The following is a 12899-nucleotide window of genomic DNA, read 5'->3' as shown; positions in this document are numbered from 1 at the left end:
GACACTTTCATAGACAAAATCTGGAAAAAACTAAAACCAAAAAGTAACCAAGAAGTTGTGGCAGTTTTTTTAAAAAAATCAACTGGTTTTATATTGTAGGGAGGAAAATCTCCAGTACTTGGCCAGTTTTGTAGATACTATACTCCGTTTGTAACCAAAATAATTGACACCTGATGACTTGCTAACTTGGCCTTGTATGTGATTTATAGGAGGTAGGAATAAGCAAAAAAAAAGCCTGCCATTAATCTTTCAAACATATAATTTTGAAGAGGTTTGAGGGTAAAGTTATCTGGACAAGTTTCTATAAACTGTTCTTAATTATTCTTTACCAGGTATGATTATCGTGAAATATTGCACAATTCCACCTTCTGTTTGGTTCCAAGGGGTCGTAGACTGGGATCGTTCCGATTTCTGGAAGCTTTGCAGGTAATTAATGTAATGAATATAGAGCTGTTGTGCTCTGCATGTTTAGCATCTTTGGCAGTATGTATATTTGCATTGTCCACTAGAAACTTTTAGGCCAGCAAGTTCCATAATTCTATTTTTACTTGGATGGACATCAATTTCTTGTTTGTCAGATTCTAGCATCTGTCACCTGTGTGTCTCCATATAATCTTCCAGCCAATGTTTCTATCTTTACCCTCTCAATTCCCACCTGGTTCCTTCCTTTCCTTATCTATCTCTACCTGCCACCCACTAGCTGCTATATCCCAACTCCCCATCTTCCTCTTTCCCTTGATCTATCTGTCTATCATCTCCCTCTTCATTTGGCACCGATCATCTTCCTGTCCCTGTCTCATTCCCCTCTTTTTATACTAGCCATTTCCTTCTGTGTTCTGTCCTGAAAATATCGACTGTTCTCCCCCCCCCAACCCCCCCACCCCAAACAAGGTGCTTCTCAGCTTGCTGAGTTCCATAAAACTACAGCACAGAAAACAGGCATTCAGCCCTCTAGTCTGTGCCAAAACAACATTCCTCTAGTCCCACTGACCTGCACCCATTCCATAACTCTCCAGACCTCCACCATCCACGTATCTATTCAATTTATTCTTAAGGGTGAGCCCAAATTTACCTCGTCAGATGGAATCTTGTTCCAAACTCCCAATAGTCTTTGAGTGAAGAAGTTCTTCCTAAACCTTTCACCCTAAAGCTATATCCTCTCATATTTATCTCTTCCAATCTAAGTGGAAAAAGCCTATTTGCATTTACTCTATTTACCTCATAATTTTGTAACTTCTATCAAATTTCCCCTCATTCTTCTATGCTCCAAGGAATAGTCACAACCTATTTAATATTTCCCTGTAACTCAACTCCTGGTAAATCTTCTCTGCACTCTTTCAATCTTACTGATATCCTTCCTGTAGTTTAGCAACCCAAACTGCACACAATGCAGGTAGTCCCCCGACTTACAACCATAATTGGGACTGAGTTGGTTGTAAAATGAATTGGTCATAACTCGGGGCCTTAGGGCTGCCACCGGGAACGGGGACCACTATATACAGTACTTTTAATACAAAATATGTACTTGTATAGTAGTTTCAATAAAGTTTTAAAAAAATCAATTGTATGTAACTCACATAGGTCAGAAGTTGAGGGCTACCTCTACTCCAAATTTGGCCTCATCAATGTCTTGTACTACTTCACCATAACATCACAACTCCTGTACTTAATACTTTGATTGATGAAGGCCAAGATGCCAAAAACTTTCTTTACCACCCTGTCTACATATGATGCCACTTTCATGGAATTATGTATTTGTATTCCCAGATTCCTTTGTTCCTCTGCACTCCTCAGTGCCCTAACATTTACTATGCATGCCCTACTTTGGTTAGTCCTTCCAAAATGCACATCTCTCACTTGTCTGCATTAAATTCCATTTGCCATTTTCTGGCCCATTTTTCCAGTTGGTCCAGATCCTTCTGCAAGCTTTGAAGTCCTTCCTCACTGTACACAACACCTCCAGTCTCAGTTTCCCACATTATCATCCAGATAATTGATATAGACAACAAACAGCAATGGTCCCATTGCCAATCCTCAGGCCTCAGGCACACTTCTAATCACAGGGCACCAGTCTGAGAAGCAATCATCCACTACCACTCTCTGTCTTCTCCCATTCAGCCAATTTCAAATCCATTTTACAATCTCTCCATGGATACCTAGTGTCTGAACCTTCTGAACTAACCTTCGATTTGGGACTTTGTCAGAGACCTTACTAAAGTTCGTGTAGACAATATCCACAGCCTTTCCTTCATCCACTTTCTTGGTAATCTCTTCAAAAAAGGTATATGATTCATTAAACATGACTAGCACACACAAACCATACTGACTATCCTTAATCAGCCGTTGGCTGTCCAAATACTTGTATATCTCTCAGAACACCCTTCAATAATTTACCTACTACTGACATCAGGCTCATTGGCCTGTTATTTCCTGGTTTACTTTTGAAGTATTTTTTTTAAACAACAGAATGACATGAGGTATTCTCCAATCCTCTGGCACCTCATCCATGGCTAAGGACATATTAAATATGATTGCCAGGGCACTAGTGTCCCTCAAGGACAGAGGGAATATCATTTCAGGCCCAGGGGATTTATCTCCTCCTCTTTAATCTCTACATGTTCCATGCCACCACTGCTTTTTCCCTTCCTTCCTTGTACACCAATGCCAGTTTCCTGAGTAAATACCAATGTGCAAAAATGTTTAATATCTCCCTTCTCATTAGGTTCCACACATAGATGACCATTCTGATCTTCTAGGGGACCAATTTAGTCCCTTTTTATCCTTTTACTCTTAACATTCTTATAGAAACCTTCAGGTTTACCTTCGCATTATCTGCCAAAGCAAGCTCATGTCTTGTTTTTGCCTTCCTGATTTCCTTCTTAAGTATTCTCTTACATTTTCTATACTCTTCTAGTACCTCATTTGGTCCTTGTTGCCTGTTCCTGCTATACACTTCTCTCTTCCTCTTTATCAGTTGCTAATATCCCTTGAAAACCAAGGTTCTGTATGCCTTTTAACTTTGCCTTTAATCCTGACAGAAGTGTGCAAACTGCACTCTCAAAATTTTGCCTTTGAAGGCCTTCCATTTACTGAACACATTCTTGCCAGAAAACAACTTATCCCAATCCACTTTTCCTAGATCCTTTCTCATTTCCACAAAATTGGCCTGTCTCCCATTTAGAATCTCAACTTGAGGACTAGACCTATCCTTATCCATAAACTAATGACATTTTGGTCACTGGACTCAAAATGTTCACCTACACTTATTTCTGTCACCTGACCTGTCTGGTTCCCTAATAGTAGATCAAATGTTGCATCCTTTCTAGTTAGTATCTCTATATATTGATTTAGAAAACTTTTTGACACATTTGATAAACTCCAAGCTCTTTTACAGTATGGCAGTGCCAATCAATATGTGGAACGTTAAAATCTCCGGCTATCACAACTTTCTGTTTCTTACATTGGTCTGCTATCTTTACAGATTTGCTCCTCTAATTCTCTCTGACTATTGGGCGGTCTATAATAAACCATATCAGTGTTGTTACATCTTTCCCATTCCTCAGCTCTGCCCATATAGCCTCCGTAGACGAGCCCTCTGGGCTGTCCTGTCTAAGCACAGCTGTGATAATTTCCTTGATTATCAATGCCACTCCTCCCCCTTTCATCCCTACTGTCTGAAACAACAGAATCCCGGAACATTGAGCTGCAATCCTGTCCCTCCTGAAACCAAGTCTCATTAATGGTAATAATGTTGTAATCCCACGTGCCAATCTATGCCCTAAGATTGTCTACCTTTCTGACAATGCTCCTTGCATTGAAATAAATACACCTGAGAACATTTCTATCACGTTCAAACCTTTGATTTCTGTCTATATATGCTGTCCTCGCATGACCCTTATCCACCTCCATCTCACTATCTACTCTGACACTCTGGTTCCCATCCCCCTGCCAAACTAGTTTCAACCCCACCGCCCCCCCCCCCCCCCCCCCCCCCCCCGCTCCTCCCAGAGCAGCTCAGCAAACTTACCCACAAGGATATGAGTCCCCCTCCAGTTCAGGTGCAAACCGTCCCGTTAGAACCGGTCCTATCTTCCCTGAAACAAAGCTCAATTGTCCAGAAACATGAAGCCCTCCCTCCTGCCAACTCTTAAGCTACATATTTAGCTGCATTAACTTCCTATTTCTAGCCTCACTAGTACGTGGCACAAGTAGCACTCCTAAGATCGCAACCCTGTCCTTCAACTTTGCACCTAACTCCCTAAACTCTCTTTGCAGGACCTCATCATTCTTCCTACCCATGTTATTGGTCCCTACATGGACCACAACATCTGGCTGCTCACCCTCCCTCCTGAGAATACCGGGAACTTGATCCGAGATATCACTGACCCTGTCCCCAGGGAGGCAAACAGGCCATCCAGGATTCTCGATCTCTCCCACTGAGTCTCTTATCTGTCCTAACTCTCGAATCCCCAAATCACTAGAGCTCTCCGGTTTTCCCTCCCTTCTGACCTGATGGCCCAGTCTCAGTGCCAGAGACATGACCACTACAACAAGTCCCTGGTAGGTTGTTCCCACCAGTAGTATCCAAACTGGGGTGCTCTGCTCTCTCTGCTTATTCCTCTAGCCTCTCCTGACAGTTACCCCGCTACCTTCCTCCTGATTTTGGTGGTGGTGGGTGGGGGGGGGGGAAATGGACATGACTGTCTTCCTGAAACTCCTCTCTATCACCCTCATTGCCTCCTAAATGTTCTTTGAGTTCATCCAGCTCCAGTTCGCTAACTTGGTTTGTCAGGAGCTGCTGCTGGATGCACCTTTTGCAGATGCAGTCCTCAGGGGCAAATGTGTTGTCCCAGAAATTCCCACATCTTGCAAATGGAGCAATCCACTGCCCTAGCTGACTTCATTTACCTACTAATACTGATCCGAAGGCCACCTCACTGAAGCCTCACCACTGACCCGCCGAATTCCGCCGCTCTGAAGTCCCACCCACCGCTCCCCCGCTGGGACTGCTCCAGCCAAAGCCCCACTCACCACCGAGGGCCGCTCCAACTGAAGCCCTGCTCGCTGCTGAGGACTCCCCAACCGAAGCCTCAATCACCATAGATCCGCCTAGGGCTCCTCCAACCGCCTACTCAGTAGCTCCGTCAGCAGTTTTTTTTGGTAGTTTGTGTTGGGCAAGTGACAGTTCACTTTACTGGTTCTGACAATCTGCAACCTGAAATAATTTTAAGTTTTTGTCATCAACCCACTAATGTAATTATATTTAATTAACAGGGTGGCAAGAGATTTTGTGCAGTTTTGAAAATTTAATTGGTTCCTCAAAATAAATGTGATGATATTTATAAGCAGCAACAAAAATTTTAATATGCTTTGTTTTATATTTATTTCATTAGATTGGCATTCAATTAATATTTTCAGACTTCGAATGAGGAATGGTTCATGGTGGATGTTATAAAATCAATTTGAAAAATGATTTGTGGTGATAAATGTGCAGTACGGCTTTTTATCACCTGCAGAACTCGTCATAAGAGCTTAAGAAACAGAAGCAGGCGAGAGTCGTTTAAGCATTGTGCCTGCTTTGCCATTAAGGAAAATCATTGCTGATTGCTTAACTCAGTGGTGCTTTCTTGCACTCTTCCCAGATCCCTAAAAAAAAACCCACATTCCTTGCCTTTAATATATTCTGCAACTAAGCTTCGATAACTCTCAGTGAATTCCAAAAATTTGCTGCTTGGTAAAGAAATTTTTCCCATCTCCTTATTTGGTAACTATGTCCTCTGGTTCCAATGCCACAACCAAGGAAACAATGAGTCTGCATCATCCCGTCAAGTATCTTAAGAATTTTTGTTTCAATTTGATTGCCTCTCGTTCTTCCAAATTCTACAGAAAATAAGCCTGGTTTCTTTAATCTCTCAATTGATAAAGCTGCCAATCTAAGGGTCTAATAAATTTCACTGATTTCCCTCGATTGAAAATCTATCCTTTGGGTTTGGAAGCCAGATCTGCAAATGCTATTCCAGATGCAGTCTCGCAGGGTTATGTAGAGTTGGAGCAAAATGTATCTACTCAAATCTTCTTGCAAAATGTCTTTTATTAATTACTTAATGAACCTTTATATAAAACAATTCATGAGTAAAAACACTTGGGTCCTACTAGAAACTGGAATCTTTCAACATTTTAAAAATACTCCCCTTGTTATTTTTCTGCCAAAATGGATGACCTCACATTTTCCATATATTATACTCCATTTCAACATATACCTAGTCTCTATATGTTCCCCAAATCCTCTGCCTCCTTATATTTTGCACTGTCACCTGGCTTTGAATTATCAACATACTTGGATGTACAGTAAAGCCCCTTGGTATCCAGCACCTATGGGGATTGGTAGATGCTGGATGTGTGTTTTCTAATTGCTTGAAATTACATGGTTGTGTGGAACAGAGAGTCGCGCCAATTTTAAATGAGTATTTTTACCTATTATTTCACTCTTATTTGCTGGTTGCTTGAATTCCAGATATCAGGGGCTTTGCTGTATGGCAAATTATCCCTGATCCAGATTATGAAGAGCTGGGCACCCATCACTAACCCCTGCTGCATCCCACTTGTCACAAACTCTTAAGCCGAAAATTACTTTTTTTTCTTGATCCTTAGTTCATTGACCACATTTCAAACAGGTCAGTATGCACTCGTTTTGCTTAATAATTTCCGGTATGGCATCTTTTTGAAAGCTTTCAGAAATTCCAAGCGCACCACATGAATTGGCTCATCCTTCTCTTTGCAGATGGCAACCTGAAAAAAAAATTCTATGAAGTTCCAAATGAAAAAAAAAAATCTTTCAATAAATCTATTTTGACTGGCCAATCCTATTTCAGCAAGTGTTTGGTTACCAATGGTCCCTGCTACTAATATTAGGATAACTGAACTATAGTCCCTGATTTTTTTTCCTCTTCCTCTTTCTAAGTAGTGGTGTATTTTTTGTAACCTTGCAATCTGTAGGAACCTTTCTAGATTTTGATGTTTTGGAAGGTGACAACCATTCATCATCTCCAGAGTAAGCTACTTCAGTAAGATCCTTGGGATTTATTATCTTGGGTCTCCTTATTTGCTACAGTGCTTCTTTTTTTAACCTTGTTCTCAGTTGCTATAGTTTCTCATTATTTTGGACCTGAAATCCTTCATTATTTCTGGGAGCCATTCTATGGGGCACATTTGATGTTTGGTTAATATTTGTTTAATTTAGTAGTACAGGTACATGATCCTTTATCCGGACATCTAAAATCCGGAATTCTCCAAAATCTGGCAAGTGGGGACCAGCTGCCAGGGGAGGCGGCCGGGTGAGTCTGCCGAGGGACCGGCGGTCGGGGGAGTCGGCCGGGGGAGTCTGCCGGGCGGCTGGAGGAGACTGCCGGGCGGCCGAGGGACCGGCGGTCAGGGGAGTCTGCCGAGGGACTGACGGTCAGGGGAGTCGGCCGGGGGAGTCTGCTGGGTGGCTGGGGGAGACTGCTGGGCGGCCGAGGGACCGGCGGCCGGGGGAGTCTGCTGAGGGACCGGCGATCGGGGGAGTCGGCCGGGGGAGTCTGCTGGGTGGCTGGGGGAGACTGCCGGGCGGCCGAGGGACCGGCGGCCGGGGGAGTCTGCTGAGGGACCGGCGATCGGGGGAGGCAGCCGGGGTAGACTGCCGAGGGACCGGCTGTCAGGGGAGATGTCTGGGCGACTGAGGGACCGGCGGACGGGGGAGATGTCTGGGCGGCCGAGGGACCGTGGTCGGGGGAAACGACTGAGGGGCTGGGGGAGACTGCCAGACGGCCGGGGAGGAAGCTGGGGGAGACTGCCGAGGGACTGCAGTCAGGGGAGATGTCTGGGCGACTGAGGGACTGGCGGTCGGGGGAGATGTCTGAGCGGCCGAGGGACCGTGGTCGGGGGAGACGGCTGAGGAGCTGGGGGAGACTGCCAGGCGGCCGGTGGAGGTAGCTGGGGGAGACAGCCGAGGGACTGCAGTCAGGGGAGGCGGCTGAGGGACTGGCGGTCGGGGGAGGCGGCTGAGGGACCGGCGGCCGAGTGACCGGCAGCCGGGGGAGGTGGCCGAGAGACCGGCGGCCGGGGGAGGCGGCTGAGGGACCGGCAGCCGGGGGAGGCGTCAAGGGACCGGTGGTCGGGGGAGGCGGCCGGGAGAGACTGCTGGGTGGTCGGGGGAGTCTTACAGGCAGCCGGGGGAGACTGCTGGGCAGCCAAGGAACCGGCGGCTGGGTGACCAGCGGTCGGGGAAGGCGGTCGGGCGGCTGAAGGACCGGCGACTGGGATAGACTGCTGGGCGGCCAAGGAACTGGCGGCCGAGGGACTGCGGTCAGGGGAGACGGCCGAGGGACTGCGGTCGGGGGAGACGGCCGAGGGACTGCGGTCGGGGGAGACGGCCGAGGGACTGCGGTCGGGAGAGACGGCCGAGGGACTGCGGTCTGGGAGACGGCCGAGAGACTGTGGTCGGGGGATACGGCCGAGGGACTGCGGGCAGGTGAGACGTCCGGGCGACTGGAAGGGAGTGGGGGAGGATACCGCAGCACAATTCTGGTGGGCTTTCCGAAATCCGGAAAATCCGTAATTCGGAACACACTGTCTCCCAAGGGATCCAGATGAAGGATAGTGTACCTGTATCAGAAAAATTCTGCCCTGGAGAATTAAGGTTAATGTTGTTAACTCAAAAAATCCTCTTGTCTTTAGTCCTGTCTATCACTTCCTCTGTATCTAATGAGTGGAAAAGTCAAGCCTAAGTATGACATTTTTACACATTTGCTGCATTTCTAGTGATATACAAAGTATCAGACTGTCCTTTTTACTGGGCCACCCAACATTTGTTGTTGACCTAAAATAGCTTAAATGTTGTCATTATTTTAGTCTCTTAGAGTCTTTATTCTGCTGAATTATCCATTTAAAAAGTAATTCTATTTTAAAATGCAATCTTTGGTGTTCCATGTCCTAAGTGGAAAGATACAGTATAATAGATGTTTTTTCTAAAACTAAGTGTAGTAAAATCCCTGGTATCTGGAATTCAAGCAACCCGGCAGTCTCAAGCTATCAGCAAAAAAAATCTACAACTCTAATCTAATTTTTCCCCACCTTGCACCCACAACCTACTACTTTTCTTGCATCCGTGTATTTTGTGTGTCCCCATTGCACCAGCCTTCACCAATGCATTCCAGGCACCCAACACTCTTAAGTTTTTAAAAAAAATATTTACCTCTGACATTGCCCCTAAAATTTCCTCCACTCGCCTAAAACCAATGTCCTCTAGTATTTGATATTGTTACTTGAAGAGAAAAGTGGTGGTTATCTATGCCATTTAATCCCCTCCTCACCTCTCATCTTTTGTTTTTCCAAATAGAAAAGCCCTAGCTCTGCAAACCTTGCTGCATATGACATGTTCTCCAATCCAGGAAACATCCTGGTAAATCTCTGTACCCACTCCAAACTATCCACACCCTTCCTGTAAAGATGTGACCAGAACTGAACGCAGTACTTCAAGTGTGGTCTTAACGAGAGTTTTATAGAGCTACAACTTTATCCAAGTTATTTATATTTTAAAAAAATCACAAAGAGCAGGGTTCCCAGAACAGATCCCTGCAAAAGGACACTAGACACTGACTTCCAGGCAGAATGGGTCCCATCTACTATTACTTTCTGCAGGCAAGCTAATTCCGAATTTATGCAGCCAAGGTTTCTTGGATCCCTTTCAGAAGGATGACTTTTTGAATGAGCCTATCATGGAGGACATTGTCAAATATTTTACTAAAATCCCCATTATCCAGAATTCAATCAACTGGAAGCTCAAACAACCAGCAAGAAGAAATTGAAGAAATACATTTTTTTTTAAATTCAAATATGACTGAGTGGATGGAACGCGCAGGGGAGCGCTGATAGTTTGTTGAACACAGAGGCTTGCCCCATGAACTAGCAATCCCTTAATTCATGTGCATTCTTTTTACTGTCACCACTTGTGTGGAGGTGAGTCGGGTTGTGCCAAGGGTCTGACTGGGACCTTTGTGTGGATGTAAGTTGGGTGCGCTGAAGACCTGACCTGGACACTTGCATGGGTGGAGGTGAATCAAGTTGCGCCAAGAGCCTGATTAGTAAGCCTTTTTCTGTAAACTTGGAAGAGGGGGTAAATTATTAAGGCAGCACGGTTAGCGTAGCGGTTAGTGCAACACTGTTACAGTACCAGCGACCAAGTCCAAATTTAAATTTAAATTTTGTAAGTTATCAGAATGACCTGATTAAAGTGAACTTTACATAATTAAAGACAGCAATACTGATTTTTTTTTCCAAATTACTTTAAATTTTGTACTTTTATCCTTTAAACCATGTATTCTTTACACAGGTGTATTAGTTAGGCATTGTCACTGACAAAAGGCAAAGGAGGAAAAACCCAACACCCAACCCCAACCAACCAATTTTCCCCTGCAGCCGCTGCAACCGTGTCTGCCTGTCCCGCATCGGACTTGTCAGCCACAAACGAGCCTGCAGCTGACGTGGACTTTTACCCCCTCCATAAATCTTCGTCTGCGAAGCCAAGCCAAAGAAAGAAGAGTGAGTCTCAGTCAACCAGAAAATTTGCATATCCGACATCCACAGTCCCCTAAGTGCCACATAATAGGGATTTTACTGTACTTAATTAAAGCGAATGTTACATTAATGCTCTACTACTAATGTTTTTCAAATTACTTTACATTTTGCACTGCATTTTGTCTTTTAAACGGTATATTTTTAATCCAGGTGTATTAGTTAGGCATTGGAAGAGTGAATCTTAGTCAACTGGAAAAATTTGCATTTCCAACATCCGCAATCGCAGTAGGTGCCAGATAATAGGTATTTTAATGTACTCCTATTACTAAAACAATCTTTAGATTGTCAATTCTGCTTCACTAAACTTTCTAATCACAAACTTTACAGAACAGATTAGGTGGGGGTGGGAATGGTCAATATGGTGAAAGAATCAACAATGAGAAAGAATGTTAGAAAACTGGCAAATTAAATTACATGGGTTGAACTAAGTAACATAAAGATGGCATCATCCTCTTCATTACAAGCTAGCATATGCTCTGAGGAAGTCAAAAGTGGAAATGTCTCACCAAATTTATGAAAAGTTGGGCAGGGCAAGGTAGCAGCAGAACAAAGAAAATTTTAAGTGAAAAAAAAGTGAGCCTGGATATATAAATGTTGTTGTTGTTGTTGCTATCCTTCGTAGTCAAGGATGAGTGCCTTCATTCCATTCATTCACAGAGCAAAGATGCCTGAGCGTGTATTTGTTTATCGCTTATTTGATGTTGCACTCAAAAAGCACATTATACTTCAACTAATTCCAATGGCAGGAAAACCACGACGATTGGATCGGATGGATTTGTTGCACCCTTCATCCTCCTTCACAGCCATTGAGTTCAGGGTAACTTTGCCTATTTCACCATTAAGGACTTGGTTAGATTGTTCATTGTCATGGGCCTCACCCTCGACTTTACCGCCATGGGTAACCCTACCAGGAACATAGCTCTCAGGATCACAGGACCACATAAGCTTCTCCTCCACAACAAAATGACAATCTAGGGAGAAGATCTAAATGTAAAGCTTAATGAACGGGGATGCTGTGCGGAAGACAATTTTTATATGTTGAAGTGTGACATATCAGCTATTGCTGGAATAAATCTTTAGATGGATATTTAAAATCATAGAACATTACAGCACTGAAGCAGACCCTTTGACATTTCTAGTCTGTGCCAAATCATTTTGCTGCCTAGTTGCACTGACCTCCACCCAGTCTATAGCCCTCCTATTCATGTACCTGCCCAAATCATTTTTAAGTATTGAAATTGAGGCCACATTCACCACTTCATCTGACAGCGTGATTCACACTTCCACCACTCTATGTGTAAAGAAGTCCCCCACCAAACTTTTTCCCTTTCACTCTTAACCCATGTCCTCTGGTTTGTATCTCATCTATGCTCAGTGGAAAATGCCTGTCTACATTTACTCTGTCTATCCCCCTCATAATTTTAAATACTTCAATAAAATCTCCCCTCATTCTCCTACACTCCAGGGAATAAAGTCCTAGCCTGTTTAACCTTTCCCTGTAACTCAGTTCCTGAAGTCCAGGCAACATCCTAGTAAATCTTCTCTGGACTCTTTCTATCTTATTAATATCTTTCCTGTAGTTAGGTGACCAAAATTGCACACAATACTCCAAATCTGGCCTCACCAATGTCTTATACAATTTCACTGTAACTCCTATATTTGTTACTTTGATTTATGAAGGCCAATATGCAAAAGTACTCTTTACCCCATATCTACCTGTGAAGCCACTTTTAGGGAGTTGTATATCTTGTATTCCCAGATCCCTTTGTTCTACTGCAGTCCTCAGTGTCCTACCATGCCCGTTCCTGGTTTGTCCTTCCAAAATGCAAGACTTCATACTTGCCTGCATTAAATTCCATCTGTCATTTTTCAGCCCATTTTTCCAGCTGGTACAGATTCCTCTGCAAGCTTTGAAAACTTTCCTCGCTGTCCTCAATGCCTCCTATCTTGGTGCCATCTACAAACTTGCTGGGCCAATTTACCACATTATCATCAAGATCGTTGATATAGATGACAAACAACAATGGTCCCAGCACTCATCCCTGAAGCACACCACTAGTCACAGGCCTCCAGATAGAGAAACAATCATCCACCACCACTCTTTGACCAATGTCAAAAACAGTTTACTACCTCATCATGAATACTGAGTGTCTGAACTTTCCTGACTAACCTCCCATGTAAGATCTTGTCAAAGGCCTTTCATCAACTTTCCTCGTAACCTCCTTGAAAAACTATTATATTAGTTAAACACGACATACCACACAAATCCTTAATCAGTCCATGGC

At 43.9% G+C, this 12899-nt stretch overlaps 1 protein-coding gene across 1 annotated transcript in view; it reads left to right on the top strand.

The window, feature by feature from the left end:
* LOC138755157 (exostosin-1-like) overlaps positions 1-12899 on the top strand; it is a 149316-nt gene that overhangs the window by 93832 nt on the left and 42585 nt on the right. Inside the window, exon 2 of the mRNA XM_069920572.1 lies at positions 333-426. Coding sequence (XP_069776673.1) covers positions 333-426 — 94 coding nt within the window. The remainder of the gene's footprint in view (positions 1-332; positions 427-12899) is intronic.

The sequence above is a fragment of the Narcine bancroftii genome, chromosome 2, assembly GCF_036971445.1.
Source record: "Narcine bancroftii isolate sNarBan1 chromosome 2, sNarBan1.hap1, whole genome shotgun sequence".
In the NCBI taxonomy this organism is placed as follows: domain Eukaryota; kingdom Metazoa; phylum Chordata; class Chondrichthyes; order Torpediniformes; family Narcinidae; genus Narcine; species Narcine bancroftii.
This window is presented reverse-complemented; position numbering and strand designations above follow the sequence as displayed.